The sequence below is a fragment of the Rhincodon typus genome, chromosome 22 (genome assembly GCF_021869965.1).
Source record: "Rhincodon typus isolate 14 chromosome 22, sRhiTyp1.1, whole genome shotgun sequence".
Taxonomy (NCBI): Eukaryota; Metazoa; Chordata; class Chondrichthyes; order Orectolobiformes; family Rhincodontidae; genus Rhincodon; species Rhincodon typus.
Window position 1 is genome coordinate 829,845 of NC_063353.1, and position 20,901 is coordinate 850,745.

The 20,901-nt window shown below is 43.5% G+C and overlaps 1 protein-coding gene and 2 non-coding genes across 4 annotated transcripts; all 3 read right to left on the reverse strand.

The window, feature by feature from the left end:
* Window positions 1-12,565: 12,565 nt before the first annotated feature.
* On the reverse strand, window positions 12,566-12,811 carry LOC125485827. The gene has a single exon (XR_007264517.1). It is a non-coding gene; the product is annotated as a small nucleolar RNA SNORA53 (small nucleolar RNA).
* A 238-nt stretch (window positions 12,812-13,049) lies between these two features.
* On the reverse strand, window positions 13,050-20,578 carry LOC109933444 (phosphate carrier protein, mitochondrial). Of its 2 annotated transcripts, none has more exons than XM_020532431.2 (7): window positions 19,802-20,578; window positions 19,048-19,172; window positions 17,736-17,915; window positions 16,354-16,535; window positions 13,958-14,130; window positions 13,469-13,579; window positions 13,050-13,385 (listed from the first exon to the last, which is right to left on the reverse strand). In XM_020532431.2, exons 1-7 carry the CDS (start codon window positions 19,968-19,970, stop codon window positions 13,228-13,230), a joined length of 1,098 nt encoding a protein of 365 aa, XP_020388020.1. In that variant the 5' UTR covers window positions 19,971-20,578; the 3' UTR covers window positions 13,050-13,227. The 2 variants fall into 2 exon arrangements, with proteins under 2 accessions (XP_020388020.1, XP_048466342.1); XM_048610385.1 differs by lacking the exon at window positions 19,048-19,172 and adding an exon at window positions 19,343-19,488 and having other exon boundaries at window positions 19,805-20,053.
* Window positions 16,065-16,316, reverse strand: LOC125485826. The gene has a single exon (XR_007264516.1). It is a non-coding gene; the product is annotated as a small nucleolar RNA SNORA53 (small nucleolar RNA).
* Window positions 20,579-20,901: the final 323 nt, after the last annotated feature.

Here is a 20,901-nt window from a genome sequence, read left to right on the forward strand (position 1 = left end):
TACTTTGACTTAATTCTGTTAACTTGCCCTCTTGAATTTTAATTACATTACCCTACCAGACGTAGTCTAAACTATCACCAGGCCAGAAAAGTGGAGACGAGACCACAACCAGATCAGCCATAATATTATTGAGTGGTGGCATAGGCTCTGTTCCTATGTTATTGATTGGCACCACATCTACAAACATCCACTCCCTCCACCACCGACGCTCAGTAGCAGCAGTGTGCACTACCTACAAGATGCGCTGCAGAAATTCACCAAAGATCCTTAGTTGGCACCTTCCAAACCTGCAATGACTTCCATCTAGAAGGACAGGGGCAGTAGGTACATGGGAACTCCACCACCTGCAAAATCCTCTCCAAGACACTCACCATCCTGACTTGGAAATATATCGCCGTTCCTTCACTGCCGCTGGGTCAAGATCCTGGAATTCTCTCCCTAATGGTATTGTGGGTCAACCCACAGCAGGTGGTCTGAAGCGGTTCAAGAAGGCAGCTCACCACCACCTTTTCAAGGGCAACTAGGGATGGACAAGAAATGCTAGCCAGCCAGCCACACCCATGTCCCACAAATGAATAGAAAAATCATTAAACTAGTACGGACATATTTTGCCAGAGTGTAGAGTGCTGGCTCCCATTTTTAAAAAAAATTGTAAAACATTGTCAGACTGGAGGCTAGAAGTATTAGAAACTATGACTGGGTGTTATGTTGGTTCAGAAGGCTAATGGGCATTAAGTTAGAAGTCTTTAATATGGGCCTGGTGAGACTGAGATCTGTTTAATGTAATTCAGTTAATAGTTCATACCATGATTTTACACAGCTGGTGTTCTGTCCTGCAGTTTGTCAAAATCCTGACATGCAGGGCACCTGGGGAGATTCAGATACTCTTACTGTCTTAGGCTAAGGATGGACCAGGGAAAACAAAACAAAACAAATCACAAGACAACAAGGTGCAGGGCTGGATGAACACAGCAGGCCAAGCAGCATCCTATGATCTGCTGTGTTCATCCAGCCCTGCACCTTGTTGTCTCGGATTCTCCAGCATCTGCAGTTCCTACTATCTCTAAAACAAATCACAAGCTGTTTTCCTGTCTCCACTCCCAGTATCCATTCAGCTGCCTTGGCACACACTAAAATTCAGTTACTTAATAAAGATAGCACATCGCCATCAAGCCTGCCCTGCCATTCAACAAGATCACAGCTGATCTGCCCGAGACATCAACTCCTTTTGTGCCAGTTCATTGTAGACCACAGCTCTTCAATATTTCAAAAACCTACCTCCTCTTTAAATAGTTTCAGTGATCTGGCCTCCACAACTCTCCAACATAGAGCATTCCAGACATTCACTGTTCTCCGAGAAGAAATTCCTTCGCATCACCTCGCATTTATCAGAGTTAGATTCCTTTTGATCAATCTACTTTTATTCTACTGTAACCTAACACATAGAAACATAGGAGCAGGAAGAGGCCATTCAGCCCTTCGAGTCTGCTCTGCCATTCATCACGATCACAGCTGATCATCCAACGCAACAGCCTAATCCTACTTTCTCCCCATAACCTTTGATCTCATTCGCCCCAAGTGCTAAATCACGTTGCCTCTTGAATCTATTCAATGTTCTGGCATCAGAACAGTTGATGAACTCCCTCACAGTAGCACGAGGCAGCGCCGATACAGTCATCATTGTAGCGGAGGAAGAGGTGAGGGATTGTGCCGGTGTAACAGTGGAAGAAGAACTGTTCCATGTATCCTACAAAGTGGCAGCCATAGCTCGGACACATATGGGTGCCCGTAGCCGCCTCTTTGGATTGTAGGAAGTGGGAAGAGTTAAAGAAAAAGTTGTTGACTGTAAATGGATGAGTGCATGGAGGGGGACTGGTTGGTCCTATGGGAGAGGAAGAAATGGAGGCCTTTTAGGCCATCTGCATGGGGGATACAAGTGTATAAGGACAGGATGTCCACCTTTCACCCCAACCTCAAATTCACATGGACCATCTCCGATACCTCCCTCCCCTTCCTGGACCTCCCTGTCTCCATCTCCAGTAACCGTCTCAGCACTGATATCTATTTCAAGCCCACCGACTCCCACAGCTACTTAGACTACAACTCCTCTCACCCACCTTCCTGCAAGAATGCGATCCCTTACTCCCAATTCCTGAACATAGAATTCACCAGTTTCAAAATCTCCCCACTTCTGGCCTCATCCCCTGTCCAACCCTCCCTCTCATCCCTACCTCCTTGACCTGACACTATCTGTCCATCTCCTTCCCCACCTATCCCAGCCTTCCCAGCTCCCTTCCCCTTCCCCAGTCATGATGAAGGGTCTAGGCCTCAAACATTGACTCTTCTACTCCTCTGATGCTGCCTGACCTGCTGTGTTCCTCCAGCTCCACCATGTATTGAGGCAAGGGAAGAAATTGCTGAGGCCATGACAGAGATCTTTTGTACCCTCTTTAGCCACAGGTGAAGTCCCAGAAGACTGGTGAATAGCCATTGTTGTTCCTTTGTTCTAGAACGGCAACAAGGGTGATCCAGGAAATCATCGGCCGGTGATCTTTATATCCATGGTAGGGAAATTATTGGAGAAGATTCATAGGTACAGAATTTACTTGTATTTGGAGAAGAATGAACTTATCAGGGATAGTCAGCATGGCTTTATGTAGGGGAAGCCCTTGGCACACAAATTTGATTGAGTTTTCTAAGGAATCAATGATGATGATTGATGAAGGTGGGGTAGAGGATATTTTTACATGGACTTTACTGAAGCATTTGACAAGGTCCCTCATGGTAGACTGGCCCAGAAGGTTGCTTTTTTAAATTCATTCACTGGATGTGGGTGTTGTTGGCTAGGCCAGCATTTGCAGCCCATCCCCAGTTGCCCAGAGGGCAGTTAAGATCAATCACATTACTGTGGGTATGTAGTAAAATATAGGCCAGTTCAGAAAAAGGACTGCAGATTCTTTACCTCAGGGACATTAATGAACCAGATCAGTTTTTCTGTCATTCAGCAACAGTTTCATGGTCATCATTACACTCTTTATTCCAGATTTTTATTGAATTAAAATTCCACCATCTGCCAGATACCCAGAACATTACCTGGGTCTTTTGATTAATAGTCCAGCGATTATACCACTAGGTCATCGTCTCCCCAAGTCACGTGGCATGGTTAGTTGGCAAATTGGATATAAAATTGTCTTAGTCATAGAAGACACAGGGCAGTTTGTGGAAGGGTGTTTTTCTGACTGAAGGTTTGTGATGAGTGGTGTTCTGCAAGGATCAGTGCTGGATCCTCTGTTGACTGTTATATAAATTGTTGACTAAAACCGTAGGTGGTCTGATTAGTAAGTTTGCAGACAACATGAAAATTGGTGGAGTTGTGGATTGGTGAAAAAGGATACAGCAGGATTAGACCTGTTGGAAAGTTGGATAGAGAAATGGCAGATGGAGTTTAATCCGGACAAGTGTGAAGTGATGTATTTTGGGAGGCCAAATGCATGAGGAAAGTATATAGTAAATAGCAGAATCCTTAGGAGCATTGATGTACAAAGGGATCTTGGGGTGCAAGTCTACAGCTCCCTAAAAGTGGCAACACAAGTGGATAAGGTCTTAAAAAACAGTGGCTTGCTTGCCTTCATCAATCAGGGCATTGACTATAAAAGTTGGCAAGTCATGTTGTAGCTGTATAAGAATTTAGTGAGATCACATTTGGAGTATTGTATGCAGTTCTGGGCACCATACTGTTAGAAGGATGTGGAGGTTTTGGAGTGGGTGCAAAAGAAGTTTACCAGAATATTGCCTGGATTGGAGTGTATTAGTTAAAAGGTGAGGTTTGACAAACTTGGATTGTTTTTGCTACATGATCAGAAGCTGAGGGGTGACCTGACAGAAGTATATAAAATTAGGCATAGATGGGGTGAACAATTGGGAGTCTTTTTCCCAGGGTGGAAATGTCAAATACTAGGAAGCGTAGATTTAATGTGAGAAAGGAAAAGCTTAAATGAAATGTGTGGGAAAAAGTTTTTACACAGAGGCTATAGGTGCCTGGAACACGCTGCCAGGGGAGGCTGGAGAAGCAAAGAAAATAGCAATGATTAAGAGGCATTTAGACAGAAATGTGAACAGGCAGGGAATAGAGGGATGCGGACCTTCTGCATTCAGATGGGATTAGTTTACAATAGCATCATGTTTGGCAATGACATGGTGGGGCGAAGGCCCTGTTTCTGTGCTATACTATCCTATGCTCATTCCCATGTGGAACCTTGTCAAGGGCCTTGCTGAAATCCATGTAACCTACATCAACTAACCCACCCTCATCCAAACACTTGGTCACTTCCTTGAAAAATTCAACCATATTTGTTATATGTGACCTCCCTCTGATAAAGTATGCTGACTATCTCTGATCTAAACTTACATTTAGAGATTAGAAATGAGAAAGGAAAGATCACTTTGATGGGATTGTACTATAGGACCCCAATAGTCAGACAGAAATTGAGAAACAAGTGTGTAGGGAGATCTCAGATATATGTAAGATCAATAAGATTGTAATAATGGGGGATTTTAATATTCCAACATTGACTTGAGCTACCATGGCATTAAAGGTTTGTATGGTGAAGAATTTGTCAAATGTGTTCAGGAAAATTTTATTTATCAATATGTGGACGCTCATACTAGAGAAGGTGCAAAAGTAGACCTTCTTTTGGGCAACAAGGCAGGGCAGGTGGCTGAAGTAAAAGTGGGGGAACACTTTGGGTCTAGTGATCATAATTCTACCAGTTTCAAAATGGTTATGGAAATGAATAAGCCTTCCATTAAAGATTTTTAATTGGAGTAAGGCAATTTTTAATGGTATGAGATGAGAACTTTCAAAAGTTGATTGGAATAGACTGTTTGCAGCTAAAAGGACATCTGACAAGTGAGAGGCTTTCAAGAGTGTGATGATGAGAATTCAGAGGCATTTTGTTCCAGTTAGAGTGAAGGGTAAGATTGGTAAGATTAAGGAACAATGGATGAATAAAAATATTGAGGTTCTAGTCAAGAATAAAAGAGAATCTTATTTTAGATGTGGACAACTGGGTTCAAATGAATCTCTTCATCTATATAAAGAGTGTAGGGGCATTCTTAAGAGAGAAATCAGGAAGGCAAAGAGGGGATATGAGAAAGCATTGGCAGATAAGATTAAGGATAATTCAAAGAGGTTCTACAAGTACACTAAGAGTAAGGGGGTAACTAAAGAGACCGTAGGTCCCCTTAAAGATCAAGGAGGTCATCTTTGTGTTGAACCCCAGGAGATGGGAGAGATACTAAATGACTATTTCATGTTAGATCTTACTGTGGAGAAAGAAATGGAGGCTTGAGAACTCAGGGAAATAAATATTACAGAAGAGAAAGTTCTAGGAGTCTTAGAGAATATAAAGCTGGGATAAATCTCCAGGACCTGATCTAATGTACCCAAAATGCTGTGGGAAGTAAGGGAGGAAATTGCAAGGCTACTTGCAGAAATACTTGCATCATCTGCGGGCCTGATAACTATAGGTGACTAATGTTGTGCCTTTGTTTAAAAAGGGTTGTAAGGAGAAACTGGGGAACTGTCTATCTATGAGTCTGACTTTGGTTGTGGAAAAATTTGTTGGAGGTGATTCTGAAAGAGAGGATTCATAGACATTTAGAGAGGCAAAAATTGATTATGGGATAGTCAGCATGGTTTTGTGTGAGGGAAATTTTCTCACAAACTTTGTTGAGTTTTTTTGAGGAAGTTACCAAAAAGATAAGAGGGCAGATCAGTAAGTGTTGTTTCCTTGGACTTTAGCAAAGGAATCTTGATCAAATAGGTTAATGGGCTGAAAAATGGCAGATGGAGTTCAATCTGAATAAATGCGAGGTATTGCATTTTGGTACAACAAACAAGGGCAGGACTCATTCAATTAATGGTCGGGCCTTGGATAATGTTGTAGGACCTAGTGGTTCAGGTACATAATTCTTTGAAGTTTGCGCCATATATAGACAGGGTGATTAAGAAGGCATTTAGCATGCTTATCTTCATTACTCAGTCCTTTGAGTATAGGATTTGGGAAGTCATGCTGAGGTTGAAGGATGTTGCTGAGGCCGTTTCTGGAGTACGACATCCAGGTCTGGTTGCCCAGTTTTGGGAACCATATTATTAAGCTAAAGTGGGTTCGGAAGGAATTTACCAGGATTTTGCCAGGTATGGAAAATTTGAGTTATAATGGCTGGCTAGGCTGGGACTTTTTCACTGGAATGTAGGAGGTTGAGAGGTGGCCTTAAAGACATTTATAAAATCATGACAGTATATTGGAGTCTTAGGTAGATAGGATAGTGAAGACGGTGTTTGTGTATACTTGCCTTTATTGACCATTGCATTGAATGTAGGAATTGGGAGGTCATGTTGTGGGTGTGTAGGACATTGGTTAGGCCACTTTTGAAGTACTGTGTGCAATTCTGGTCTCCCTTCATAGGAAGGATGTTATGAAACTTGAAAGGGTTCAGAAAAGATCTATAAGGATTTGCCACCCTCTGTGTGAAAAAGTTGCCCATTAGGTGCCTTTTAAATCTTTCCCTTCTCAACTTAAGTCTATGTCCTCTAGTTTTGGACTCCCCGACACCAGGGAAAAAACCTTGTCTATTCACCGTATCCATGCCCCTCGTGATTTTCATAAACCTCAATAAGGTCACCTTTCACCCTCTGACACTCCAGGGAAAATAGCCCCAGCCTATTCAGCCTCTCCCCAAAGCTCAAATCCACCAACCCTGGCAATATCCTTGTAAATATTTTCTGAACCCTTTCAAGTTTCACAACATCCTTGCTATTGCAGGGAGACCAGAATTGCAAGCAGTATTTCAAAAGTGGCTTAACCAATGTCCTGTACACCCACAACATGACCTCACAACTCCTATACTCAATGCACTGACCAATAAAGGCAAGTATACCAAACACTGTCTTCACTATCCTGCCTACCTGTGATTCTGCTTTCAAGGAACTATGAACCTGCACCCCAAGGTCTCTTTATTTAGCAACATTCCCCAGGACCTTACCATTAAGTGTATAAGTCCTGTCCTGATTTGCCTTTCCAAAATGCAGCATTTCATGTTTATCTAAATCAAACTCCGTCTGCCACACCTCAGCTTATTGGCCCATCTGATCAAGGTCCATTGTATCCCAAGGCTTTTTATGCATATGTTAGGAGAAAGAGGGTAACAAGGGAAAGAGTAGGCCTACTGAAGGATGAAGGAGGGAAGTTATATGTAGAGCCACAGGAAGTGGGGGAGATCCTGAATGAGTACTTTGTATTGGTTTTCACCAAGGAGAAGGACATGACTGATATTGAGGCCAGGGATGAGTGTGTGAATACTCTAGAGAATGTCAACATATTGAAAGAGGAAGTTTTGGGAATCCTAAATTGCATTAAGATGGACAAGTCCCCAGGATCAGATGGGATCTACCCCAGGTTAGTGAGAGAGGCAAGGGAGGAAATAGCTGGGGCATTGGCAGATATTTTCACATCCTCATTGAACACAGGTGAAGTTCCAGATGACTGGAGATTAGCGAATGTTGTTCCCTTGTTTAAGAAAGGATGCAGGGATAATCCAGGAAGCTATAGACCTGTGAGCTTGACATCTGTCGTGGGGAAGCTCTTGGAGAAGATACTGAGGGACAAGATATATGTGCATTTGGAGGAAAATGGACTAGTTAGTGACGGGCAGCATGGTTTTGCCCGGGAAAGGTCATGTCTCACCAACTTAAGTGAATTTTTTGAAGAGGTAACGAGAATAATTGATGAAGGAAGTGCTGTGGATGTAGTTTATATGGACTTTAGTAAGACATTTGATAAAGTCCCACATGGCAGGTTGGTACAAAAACTAAAATCATAAAGGATTCGGCGTGGCCTGGCTAGATAGATAGAAAACTGGCTTGGTCATAGAAGACAGAGAGTAGTGGTGGAAGGATATTTTTCAGAATGGAGACTGGTAACTTGTGATGTTCCACAGGGGTCAGTCTTAGCCCTTTGTTGTTTGTAGTATATTTCAATGATCTGGAGGAAAATGTGAGTGGTCGGATAAGCAAGTTTGCTGATTACCCGAAGATTGGGGGAGTTGCTGATCCTGCCAATGATTGTGAAAGGATACAACAGGATATAGATAGACTGGTGACTGGGGCACAGAAATGACAGATGGAGTTTAATCCAGACAAATGCGAGGTGATGCATTTTGGAGGATCAAATTTAGGTGTGAATTATATTGTAAATGGCAGAAACCTTAGGAACATTAACATTCAGACGCATCTGGGCATGCAGGTCCACAGTTCCCTGAAAGTGGCAACACAGGTAGCCAAGATGATTTAGAAGGCATATGTCATGCTTGCCTTCATCGCCTGGGGTGTGGAGTACAAGAGTTGGCAAAACATGTTCTTCCACCACCTGCAATCTGACCCCACTACAAAGGATATATTTCCCTCCCCAGCCTTATCTGCCTTCCGGAGGGACCACTCCCTCCGTGACTCCCTCGTCCGCTCCACACTCCCCACTAGCCCCACCACCCCCAGTACCTTTCCCTGCAACCGCAGGAGGTGCTACACCTGCCCCTACACCTCCCCCATCACCTCCAAACCAGGCCCTGAGAAAACCTTCTACATTAAATAGATGTTCACCTGCACATCTGCTAAAGTGGTCTATTGTGTCTGCTGTTTCCGATGTGGCCTCCTCTACATCAGGGAGCCTAAGCGGAGGCTCGGAGACCGCTTTGTGGAACACCTACGTTCGGTTCGTGACAAATGACAACACCTCCCAGTCACAAACCACTTCAACTCCCCCTCCCAATCCCTGGACGACATGTCCATCCTGGGCCTCCTCCAGTGTCACAACGATGCCACCTGAAAACTGGAGGAACAGCACCTCATATTCCGCCTTGGAACCCTATAACCCAATGGTCTCAATGTGGACCACCCCCAACCTCATCCCAAGACCAGCCCTCCCTCTCGTCCCCGCATCCCTGACCTGTCCGTCTTCTCTCCCAACTGTCCGCTCTTCCCACCTCACTGACCCATCCCCACCCCCATTTCCTATCTACACTCACCTCTACTAGCTTCATCCCCACCTCCTTGACCTATCCGTCTTCCGTCCCACCTACCCACCCCTCCCTCCTCACTGATCAACCCCCATCCCAACTCTCTACCTACACTCACCTTCACTAGCTTCATCCCCGCCTCCTTGACCTGTCTGTCTTCTCTCCATCTATCTGCTCCACTATCCACCTTCTATCACTGCCTCCCCCATCTCTATTTATTTCAGAGCCCCCTTCCCCTCCCCCATTTCTGAAGAAGGGTCAGACCCGAAACGTCAGCTTTCCTGCTCCTCTGATGCTGCCTGACCTGCTGTATTCATCCAGCTCCACACCTTGTTACCTCAGATTCCAGCATCGGCAGTTCCTACTATCTCCATGTAAAACCCTTGTTAGGCCGCGTTTGGAGTATTGTGTGCAATTTTGGTCACCACATTATCAGAAGGACGTGGAAGCTTTGAAGAGAGTACAGAGAAGGTTCACCAGGATGTTGCCAGGTCTCGAGAGCATTGACTACGAGGAAAGGTTAAAAAGACTACGATTGTTTTCACTGGAAAGACAACGGCTGAGAGGAGACCTGATAGAGGTCGACAAAAACTATGAGAGGCATAGATAGGGTGGATAGTAAGATGCTTTTTCCCAGGGTTGAAGTTTCAATTACAGGGAGGCACAGGTTTAAGGTCAGAGGGTGAAAGTTTAAGGGAGATGTGTGAGGGAAGTTTTTCACACAAAGAGTGGTAGCAGCCTGGAATGCACTACCAGAAGAGGTGGTGGAAGTGGGCACATTGAATACATTTAAGAGGCACTTAGATGGGTACATGAACAGGGAAGGAATAGAGGGATACGGATTAAAAAATCGCAGGTTTGTTTTTAGATTAATTGGGGCATGATGGTCGGCACAGGCTTGGAGGCCGAACGGCGTATTCCTGTGCAGTACTTTTTTATTTGTTCATTCTACTCTGAAGTGACCTTTGCTGTCCACTACATCTGCTTTTTTCTGCTATTGAGCTTCCTTACCACTGATGTGAGCCTTGGAAATTTGGGTCAAGGTCCACGTCATTTCTCCCCTCATCTCCCACAACAATCTGGGATACAACCCATCTGTACCAGGCGATTTGTCCACTTTTTAATCCTATGAATCCCCCACACTCCTTACATCAGTCTGCTTAAGAATTTCATCGGTCTTCTGTATCTCCATCCTCCTCCTTCCAAGTAGAGACAGATGTGATGTATTCATTTAACACTCTACCAATGTCTTCCAGCTTCACATTGTTTTGCTCCCTTAGACCCCAGTAGGCCCACCTCCTTCCCTGATTATTCTCTTCCTCTTGATATATTTGTTGATAATCTTGGTGTTTTCCCTAATCTTGCCTGCAATGCCCTCTTTGTTCTCCTAACTGCTTTATTGAATTGCTCTGCATTTCCTACACTCCTGTAGGATCTCTGTTGATTTGCTCCCTTTGTACCTGTAGCATGTCTGGTGTGGCATAGTGGCTCAGTGGTTAGCACTGCTACCTCATGGTGCCAGGGATCTGACTTTGATTCCACCCTTGGGTGACTGTCTTGGAGTTTGCACATTCTCCCTGTTTTTGCTGAGTGCTCTGGTTTCCTCCTGCAGTCCAAAGATGTGCAAGTTAGATGGATTGCTAACTTACACATAGTGTTCAGGCTGGGTGGGTTAGTCATGGGAAATGTACGGCTAGGGGGAAACTGGTCTGTGTATGATGGCCTTCAGAGTGTTGGTTTGGGCTGAATGGCCTTTTCCCAGACCTGTAGGGATTCTATGATGTCTCTCTCCCTTTTATTCCAGTTTGGTAAATTCGTAGATATCCAGGTTCTCTGGGCTTGTTGCTCCCACATTTTACCTAAACAGTACTCCCCCACAGTATCTTTGTGGGCTTGACAATGATTGACACCTCAAATAACTGCTCCCAATCTATTTTAGCTAGATCCTGTCTTAGTCCCAAAGTTTTTGGATTAGGATACCTTTCTCTTTTCCCATAACAAGCTTAGGGTGTTGCGCTAGCTATTACTAAAATGCTTCTGTCACTATCACCTCAAAGAACTGTTTGACTTTAGCATTCAGAATTAGGTCCAACAGCTCACCAACCCTTGTAGGGCCATCTATATGTTGATATATTAAGCTTTCGTGTATACACTTCACAGAATCGTCCCACTCTAAATTCTTTATACTGATTATCCCAGTTAATATCGGAGTAGTGGAAATCCCCTAATATACTTATCCTATAATATTTACAGGCCTTAGTGAAGTTACTACATACCTGTTCCTCAATTGCCTTCTGTTGGGGAAACCTAACACTGCAACTGTCCCAAGTTATCATCCCTCTTTATTGCAGCAATGGACTCCCTAACTCAAATGGTAACACTTCCACTATTACATTCTCCCCTCTCCTGCCTGAAGATATGCCTCTAGAATGTTGTTACCAGTCTCATCTTAATTTGCTTATCACATGGCTGAACCTACTGTCTCGGATCCTTCTCTAAAGTTACGCTTTGTCGCTATTGAACTACCGGACTGTGACCCTGTCAAACCAGTTTAAACACCTCTTAAACTGTCCTGCTTGACAGGGACCACTTTCCCCGAGAAGCAGTTTTAGCGATTCAGGCATCTAAAATCCTCTCTCCAGCACCAACTCTTGAGCCACACCTTCATCTGCCCTATTTTTGTATCTCATTTGCATATGGCACTAGGAGTAATCCTGAGATTACAACCTTCAAACAAAAAAAAAACCTACTTCAACTGCCTAGGTCCCTGCGCTCTTGATGCGAGATCTATTAGTACCAACACAGCTGTTGTAAAAGCACAAAAAATTTAAATGTAGGAAAGTTTAAGTTATATCAACCTTTTGGCCACCCACTCAATCTATATCTACTCAGATTCCTTAAACCCCCCATCACATGCACAGTCAGTAAATTTTGCTACATGACCACTGTCAAAGTCAGTCTACAGTAAATCTTACTTTGCACAACTCCCAACAGTTAACAGATTCCCAACCTGGAAAAAAACCCTTTAATCCAGACTGACTGTTAACCAATCCTCAATCAAGACTAAAACTACTATCAGAAACATCACCACTACTCCGCAAGAAAGTGAACACATTCAAGAGTAAAATGAGAGAAAAAAAGCTGACTGTTGCAAATATTCTTTAATGCTTATTGACCCAAATAACCAAAGACCAGAGTGGAACCTATAGTAAATAACATGTACAAAATGAGTCTTGGTTCCATTTTAGTGGAAGACAGATTACTAAACAATTAACACTTTGAAATGGCAAATGTAAAATTATTGCAATTCCCCATAATGTCACAGCCATTTTACTGTCAAAATCTCAGTCATTTCTTGATGTAGACACTGCTGTATCAGAAAGGGGCTTCTGCACAACCGGCAATAGTGTCATGGGGTCATTAAGCAGCTAGAATAGCTTGCGAACTTCTCATTTTATTGCAACATTTAAACAAGATCAATTTTGATGAACATGTTCACACAGCAGCAAAGTTCTAATGGTACATAACAGCCTGGTCATTGACATCAGAACAGATGGGCTACAATGCAGGGGTATTACTCCCACACACCAATGACTCAAGCACCTTCGACTGAGCAACCTCTGAAGTTGATGAATGTAAGCTGTCAGCACATTGCAGAATCCAACACCAGGGTGAAGAGAACTACCAGCAAAACAGAACAGATACATCCCAAAGAGGTGCATCTAAGGAGTGTTTACACTTTAAATAACTGTCCCAACAAAACCTATAATAGTGGCATTGAAATTTACAAATTCAAATAATTCAGGCACCACTAATATCTACAGGCTTGAAACATTTTGTACTTAATTGAAGAGGTGTGGTGCAAAAAACAGGTGGGTTTAGCTGCTTATCAATACTGAATTTCCAGAATGAAATGATTTGTTTTAAATCACAACCATGTTTAAATAAACCAATTATAAATTACACACCTAAAAAACGTGGGTCACTGTTCTTTATTCAGAATTGGTGTTGATGTATACTCTGCACTCACTGCCGTGCTTCATCAACAGGACATTACAGACATGATATTTTCAGTATTAAATAGCTCTTTTACATGTCTTCTGATGCGACATATCTGGCTTAGCCAGGACAACAAATTAAGTCCACCCATTTTTACTGCAACCCAAGCTTCTTTTTCAGTGATGCTGGCATCTCAGGGGGAGGTGGACGAGGAAGTCTGAAGTAGACCTTAACAGAGTCATAGATAAACCACTGTAGAGCCGTCAGAGTGCCAATCATGATAATACGAGCAACGAGTCCTTTCCACACTCCTGTAAAACAAGAGACATTCAATGGATTACACACGTTCAACTTGGAAATGCTGCACTCTCTGATATGTAGAACAATGGCTTACCTATGGGTCCAAGCCTTTTCAGAACCTGGAATGCACTGCTACCCTTTTCCTTGTTCAAAACTGACACCACGGAGTCAGCAGGGTGAGACACAATAGCACAAAAAACACCAGCTGAAAGAAACAGATAGTAGTTAATTCGACACCATAGAGGAATGGCCTTCCCATACGCTCTCTGCAAAACACTGCCAAGGATGAAGTTCAATTGAAAACTGCAAATTAATTTTTTTTTTTTAATAAGGAATACAGAATCAAAACAGATGAATGGAGTTAAAACACACATTTCCATGCTAAGGGTGAAAATTGTTATCTAGCCTCCGACATGAAGTGGTGCTGGTGAACTGTTGTTATTGTTACAACGACAAATGTGGAGGAGACTCTAAATGCCCGAAGGCATTTACAAACAATGTTGCATTCTATTAGCTGATGTACCAACAGGACATACAAAACAGGATAGCCAGAATATTTATACCAGACAATAAGCTTTCTTACCAATATAGCCAGCAATAAATGTCACCACCAACTGCTCAGCTTTGGTACAACTGTCACGAGGTTTAGGCACCACATATTTATATAGTGCTTCAACTGTGCGCTCAAAGCAAGCAAATTTCATCATTGTGTAGGGAATCTGTCTCATCCACAGAGGGGAAACACCTTTGTAAAATCTGTTGAAAGAGTGATAAAGACTGTTGAAACTCAGAAGCTCTCATGCCATCCAGCACAGAATAATGCAACTGGAATAAATGAATTCCACTAAACTCATCTTTTTGGTGCAACTTATGGAATCTTGGTTAACATCTATATTTAATCAAGTTCTGTTTAGCTAGAATTTGACAATTATAGGTTTTCCAATTATCCTGCATATTCAGTATCCTTTCTCCAACAACAGTAGATTTCAACCACATAATGAAATCTTATCAAATGCACATATAAAGAAAGTTTTATTATAAAATTCACTAAGACACTGCAATTTAAATCCTAACCATACCTCTACATCCAAAATCCTTGATGCTAGAAACATTTGTGATCTCTTCTGTGAAATCACATCCTTCCTCTCCTGCGATGGCCAGAACTGCACAACACCCAGATGTGGCTAAACTAGTGATAGGTCTAGCTCCACCACAAGGCACTCCTTGCTCTTGTTGGATGCTTGCCTTTATTAGTCAAAAAACATTGAAAAACATGCTTTTTAAATAAAAAGCTGTCCGGCTGCTTTCAAGGATCCCACTGACACCAAGGTTCTTCTGATCCTCTGCATTTGAGGGTCCTAACATTTCACATGTACACTTGACTTTTTAGCCCTCCTAAAATGCATCACCTCTCACTTTTCAGGATTAAATTCCTTTTGCCACCAGAGCCCATCTGACCAGCCTATCTTTATCATCCTGTAGCCTAAGGTTGCCCCCCTCGACATTTACTACACCTCCAGATCTGATGTCACCATAGACTTTACTAGTCATACCTTCTCATTCACATCTAGACTATTAATATACACAACAGTAAAAGCAGCCAGTACTGAACCCTGAAGTAAGCCAAAGGACTCAGGCTTCCAATCACAAAAAAAAACACCCTTCAACCTTCAACCATCACCCTATGCTTCCTTCCACTAAACCAATTTTTGGAAGGAATCTGCCAAAATGTCCTGAATCCCATGGGCTATTAGGTTCTTAACCAGTCTGCCATGTGACCTTGTCAAAAGCCTCACTAAGTCCATGTAAACACACTAACTTCACAAAAGTTAACTCCTGGAAATATTCAAATCTGTTCAACACGACAAAGACATGCTGACTATCTTTGATTATTCCTTGCCTTTCCAAGTAGGGATTAATTCTGTCCCTCAGAACTTCTTCCAATGGTTTTCCTACCTCAAATGTTAGACTCATTGGTCAGTGATTTCCTGATTTATTCCTCAACATTCTTGATGAATGGCACCACATTAGCTGTCCTCCCACACCCCTCCCAAGGGGATAGAAAATTTGACAATTAATGTCAGAGATCCTACAAATCTTTTCATAGCTTCCCACAGCAGCCTGGGATACATCACCTGATTTATCCACTTTCTAGCATTGTAAAACCACTAATACCTCCTTGCTCAATGCTTTTTAGGCAAGTATATCACAGCACCCGAGTTCTTTATTGATGTCATCCTTGTCTACAGTACATAGAGATACAACATATCCATTTAAAACATCAGTTATGTCTCCATCTCCACAGTTTGTCAGATGAGAGATCTAGACTTTGAAGATAGAACTAAGGGGTCACTGCTCAAGAAGGAAAAAAGATTACCCATTTAAGACAAGGGAGGGAAATTTTTCTTTCAGAGGGTCATGTATTTTGAGAGATTGGAAGCACAGTCCTTCAATATTCAAGGCAAAGGTAAGGCAAAAGCAGCTGAATTCTGAAGGCCGTCATTGGAAACATGATGCCTCTCGTGAAGAGGCATCTAGTAATTGACTGTTGGAACACCAATATTCCTGCATACACTAAACTCATTTCAATTTTGTGACAACATCTACTGTAATGATGAAAATTCTGACTCCTATATTGGTAGACATTGATCACAAGACAAATTACTTGTAAACACAAATCAATTTGTTTTGATGTCCGCAAACCAGCCAAGTTCCAATGGCAGAAAACAGCTTGCCGAACACAGGCTGTTCACATTGGAACAGATGTGGCTAGTGTGCAGGTATATTATTCTCACACACCAATGACTCAAGCACCTTTGACTGTACAACCATACAAGTTGTGGACTACCTGATAACTAAACTGAAAAACTCACTGCATGCAGTGAGTTCTGCCAGTAGAGCAAAACAGATACGCCCCAAAGATGGATCTAAGGAAATGTGTTGTTCTACTTTCATTTAATAAATGCAATCCATACTTACGCCCACAGGCCTTCTTCAGCATACATTTTAGGAAGAACTTCTCTCAGAGTGTTGGCGTAACCAGGCTGGGTCTGAATACGGACCTTACAAGCCTCCATTGGAGCAAGTGCAATATCAGCAAAGAACTCAGCACTGGCAGATGCAGCAAGATATAAAGATGTACGCCAGAGATAAGCATTTTCCTAGAGTGAAACAGTAAGATTATATCTGTCCGATTGAATATACAATCATTGGTTCATAGCAGTCAAAAGGAAATTCCTTTCATTCTCAAATGGTGCAATATGTTGAGTACTGTAACTAACCTCCCTTTCTCCATTCGATAGTCACTGTACTACTCCTGACTACAAATCTAAAAGTCTGTTGACCTGAAATCTGATAATGTCTTCATCCTCATTGTAACAATTCTGTACAGATCACCAGAACTTTCAACACACTCCCTTCACCCTACAGATGGGGGCAGCATTTGACAAGTTGGAATAACTCCACCTCTTACTGCAGCTCCAGACTGATTTTGCATGAAAACCTGACCTGGATCAATGCAGAAATCTTGGTCAAGTTCTGGGAATCTGACCTTCAAAAGATCACCTTAACTGGCCAGTTTACCCTGATTAAACTGCATTATTTGGATATATCATGTTCTACACCCAACTAACAAACTTCAAATCAAAATACCTTGGGTATTGGAATGTGCAGTTAAAATTTGATGCACAGTCCCATAATAAGCCCAATACAAGGATCATAAATTCAAAAACAACACCTTCAATATCACTTGGTTAAAGATTGCGAGGGGTGGGCTAGAACCATAACATATTACAAACTAAACTGCTCCTATGTCAATCAAAAGGAGGGGACATTGATCATGAATAGGAATCCGACTGAAGCTCTATGTAACCAGTAAACTCAACAGTAGATTACAGAAGGCAAAGCATGGAAGTTTAGATCTAACTTCAGAGGAGGAATTCAAACAGCAACAAATTCACATGAACTGCTAGAATCCCAAATCTCCTTCATGATAGTTCAACTCAACTCTACTGCCTAAATTCACAGCCCTTTGACAACATCTTCAGTCTCAAAGATCCCCACCTATCCCACCAAGAGTTCATCTGTGCTCACAAACTCTCCATGGGATTGTTCCTTTGCTATTCAGCATTACTTACTGTGATTACTGACAGCACCAATGCAAAAGAACAAATGAATCTCTCTACCATTAAAGAGGCCTAAAAGCACCACCTCCACAAAATATTTTTATCTGAATGCTGAACCTTATGAACAGAACACACATTTTCACCCATGGAGCACAAACTACAATTCACTTGGGGAAAAAAAATCTCAGAGCAAAAAGCCACACTCGCAGCGAAACAGAACACTAGGAAAATACTTACTTCACCCAGTATGTCACCATATATGTTCTTGAAAACTTCATAGAAACCAAATTTACATAGGCCTTGCATTGAATAGCCAATGAATGTTGGAGCCCATCCTTTTCCCAGACCACGAACACCATCTTCTTTCAGAGTGACAGAAAATCCTTTGAAGATGCTCTGGTATTTTCCAGGATCCACCTAATCACAAGAATGCAAAAAAGATCATTTTACATAGAGACCAAGTTACCAGATTTTCACCCAAGAATGGAGAATCAACATTTAAATGGCAACAAAACTCTCGTGCTGAAGGGGATCCAGATTCCCTGTACATCACAACAAACCCAATCCAGCAAAGCAAAGTTAACTGGCAAGCACACTTGTTTACTAATCAAATGTCAGCTCTGTATGGATCAAATGCATTACTTCTCACTTTTCAACACTGTAGCTGATAAAAGTTGCACAAGGCAAACAGAACTGGGTAGCAGGCACATGAACTTGGAACAACTCATTTTTGAGCACATTTGCAGTTAAACTAATTTTACACAAGATATCACAAGTTAACACGATCCTATAAAACTAGCAAGTTTAATATGCAAATTAAGAGTGGTCATGCATCATAACCATCAAACCAAGGCAGGTCAGACTTCTGTGCTGTTAGTATCAGCTTGGCCCAGTAATGATATTTACTCAGGGCATAATCTAAACATGTTCAAGCTCTGCTGCAAGATGTGAACCCAGAATGGAGGCTGTCTGCTATAATCAGCCAGTTGGGATGAAGATGTTAAAAGAAATTTTTGCAGATGGACTGAAAAGCCTATCACAAGTGCAGTAGGGCTCCCTCTAGCAAAACAGTTGCCTCTTTAAATCAAGGACATTTTTCTCATTTGCTTCTCACCTGTATACTCAGATGTGAAAGGAGCAATATAGAGTAGCCTAGTTCTCCTTCTATGGAAGTGAAGGGCATAGAACCATCCTTCAGAAATGAATTAGCTACTGATGTAACCAGACTCTCATATACAGCCTACTATGACACTGAAGATTCCATTTCAATTTCCTTTCAATTTTTGATAAAATGCTGCACTTTGAGTACCCAAAGAGTGATGGCGACAACTTTACTACAATTCCCCGCAAATTGACATACCGTCATTCCCACAATTAATCCTATTTAACTAAAAATATTACCACCACCGCACAATTTTTTTTGGGGTAGGTTTAATCCAGCAACAGCCTTTCACACTACTCACCGGACAGAAAGGCTACTCGGTTTGAACTGATTGTGAACTGGCAGTAAAACTCAGGTACAGCTCGTGTTAAAAAGGCGGATACACACCTGAATGCGACACTTCACCAGATCCAAGGGCACCACAGCAGTGTGTGTTAGCCCACAGCTCAAGACACCTCCAAATCCACATAAAGCATAAAACTTGGCGGAGCCATACTCGCAGCTGTACTCCTCTGCAGTCAATGAGACACAAAGACACACCATGCGGTTAATACATGCAGCACCGAGAAAGGGCGAGGTGGGTTCCCAGGACCACCAGCTCCCCTTAACAACCCCTCGCCTTCTCTCTCGGAGCTGGGCTGTGTCCCCAGCCCCCGAGGAGGTGGGGGAATCATGCTCCAACCTGAATCCGACACTTCACCAGGTCCAAGGGCACCACGGCAGTGTGGGTCGTCCCGCAGCTCAAGATACCGCCCAGGCCGCACAGGGCGTAGAAGCGAGCCGAGCCGTACTCGCAGCTATACTGCTCCTGCTCTGTGTAGGAGGGGAAAAGGACAGAGAGAGAGAGACAGACAGAGAAAGAAAGAGGTGAGAGCGGAACCAGGCCCCGGTGGGCAGGGGAAGGGTAGTGGGCACTGACCCGCCGAGGTCAGCGGGACACCCAGCCAAGGGCACACTAGGCCTCAGGTCCCAGAGGGAGCAACCACAGCACCGGGCCCCTTACTCTGCCCCTCTCTCTTCTCCCCCCCAAATCCCCAGCCTCTGCCTTATCCCCCCCCAAAACCCCAGCCTCTCCCTTAAGCCTGGGGTCTCAGTCTGACCCCACCTCCCCGGGGCTCTGCCCCCAACCGCCAGGCATTACCTTTGACGGCAGCGGCGGCCAAGCGCCGGCGAGGGGCGACGCGTTCACTGGGCAGCGAGGCCTTGCTAGCGGCGTGTGGATGTGGGAAGGCGGGCTCTGTGAGGAGTTGGAAGCGGGGAGCACTGAAGGGGTTTCCCCCGGATAGGGCGAGCAGCGAGCTCGGGTACATGGCCGTTACGAGCTGACTCTCTATAAGATGGCGGCGGCGGCAGTGGCAGCTCGAGACGCCGACCTCCTTAAGGCGTCCTTCACACGTCACCGTGACGCATCGCGCAGCTCAACACTTCATTGGCTCATGGGCGGAGCACGTGACCAGAAGCGATCTTGATCCTTGGCGCAGCCACAGTCCGCCTGTTGTTTCTGGGCGGCCCACATACTTCCCTGACAACAAGGTGCAGGGCTGGATGAACACAGCAGGCCAAGTAGCATCATAGGAGCCGAGAGGCTGACGTTTCGGGCCTAGACCCTTCATCAGAAAAGCTTCCCTGCCTGGTTGGCCGGTGTTTACAGCCAGAGTTGCACAGCGTGGAAACAGATTCTTCTGTCCGAGTCAGCCACCTATCTTAGTCTGATCCAGTCAAATTTACCAACATTTGGCCCATATCCCTCTAAACCCTTCTTATTCATATACCCATCCAGATGCCTTTTAAGTGTTCTACCAGCCGTCACCTCCTCTGGCAGCTCATTCCATACGCGCACCACCATCTGCATGAAAAAGTTGCCCCTTAGGCCCTTTTAAATCTTTCCCCTCTAGTTTTGGTCTTCCCTACTCTGGGAAAAAGACCTTGGCTGTTGACCTTATCTATGCCCCTCGTGATTTTATAAACTTGTATAAGGTCACGCCTCAGTCTCTGACGCTCCAGGGGAAAAAAAAAGCCACAGCCTATTCAGCCTCTCCCTGTAGCTCAAACCCTCCGAAACTGACAACATCTTCGTAAACCTTTTCTGAACCCTTTCGAGTTTAGCAACATCGTTCCTACATTAGGGACTGCCTGTCCCTACTTGCCCTCAAGGTCTTGGCACTAGTGAGCTGCATTCCACATCAAGCAGATGTTCACCTGCACATCTGCCAATGTGGTATACTGCATCCGCTGTACCCG

Excerpts from the sequence above, each read along its gene's own strand:
- LOC109933444 (XM_048610385.1), bottom strand. The coding sequence starts at position 19,970 with ATGTACCCGAGCTCGCTGCTCGCCCTATCCGGGGGAAACCCCTTCAGT. Across the intron at positions 19,489-19,804 it reads CTTGGCCGCCGCTGCCGTCA|TCCCCTCCTACACAGAGCAG; the intron begins AAGGTAATGCCT and ends TCTCTGTCCTTT. Across the intron at positions 13,580-13,957 it reads ATTTATTGCTGGCTATATTG|CTGGTGTTTTTTGTGCTATT; the intron begins GTAAGAAAGCTT and ends TGTTTCTTTCAG.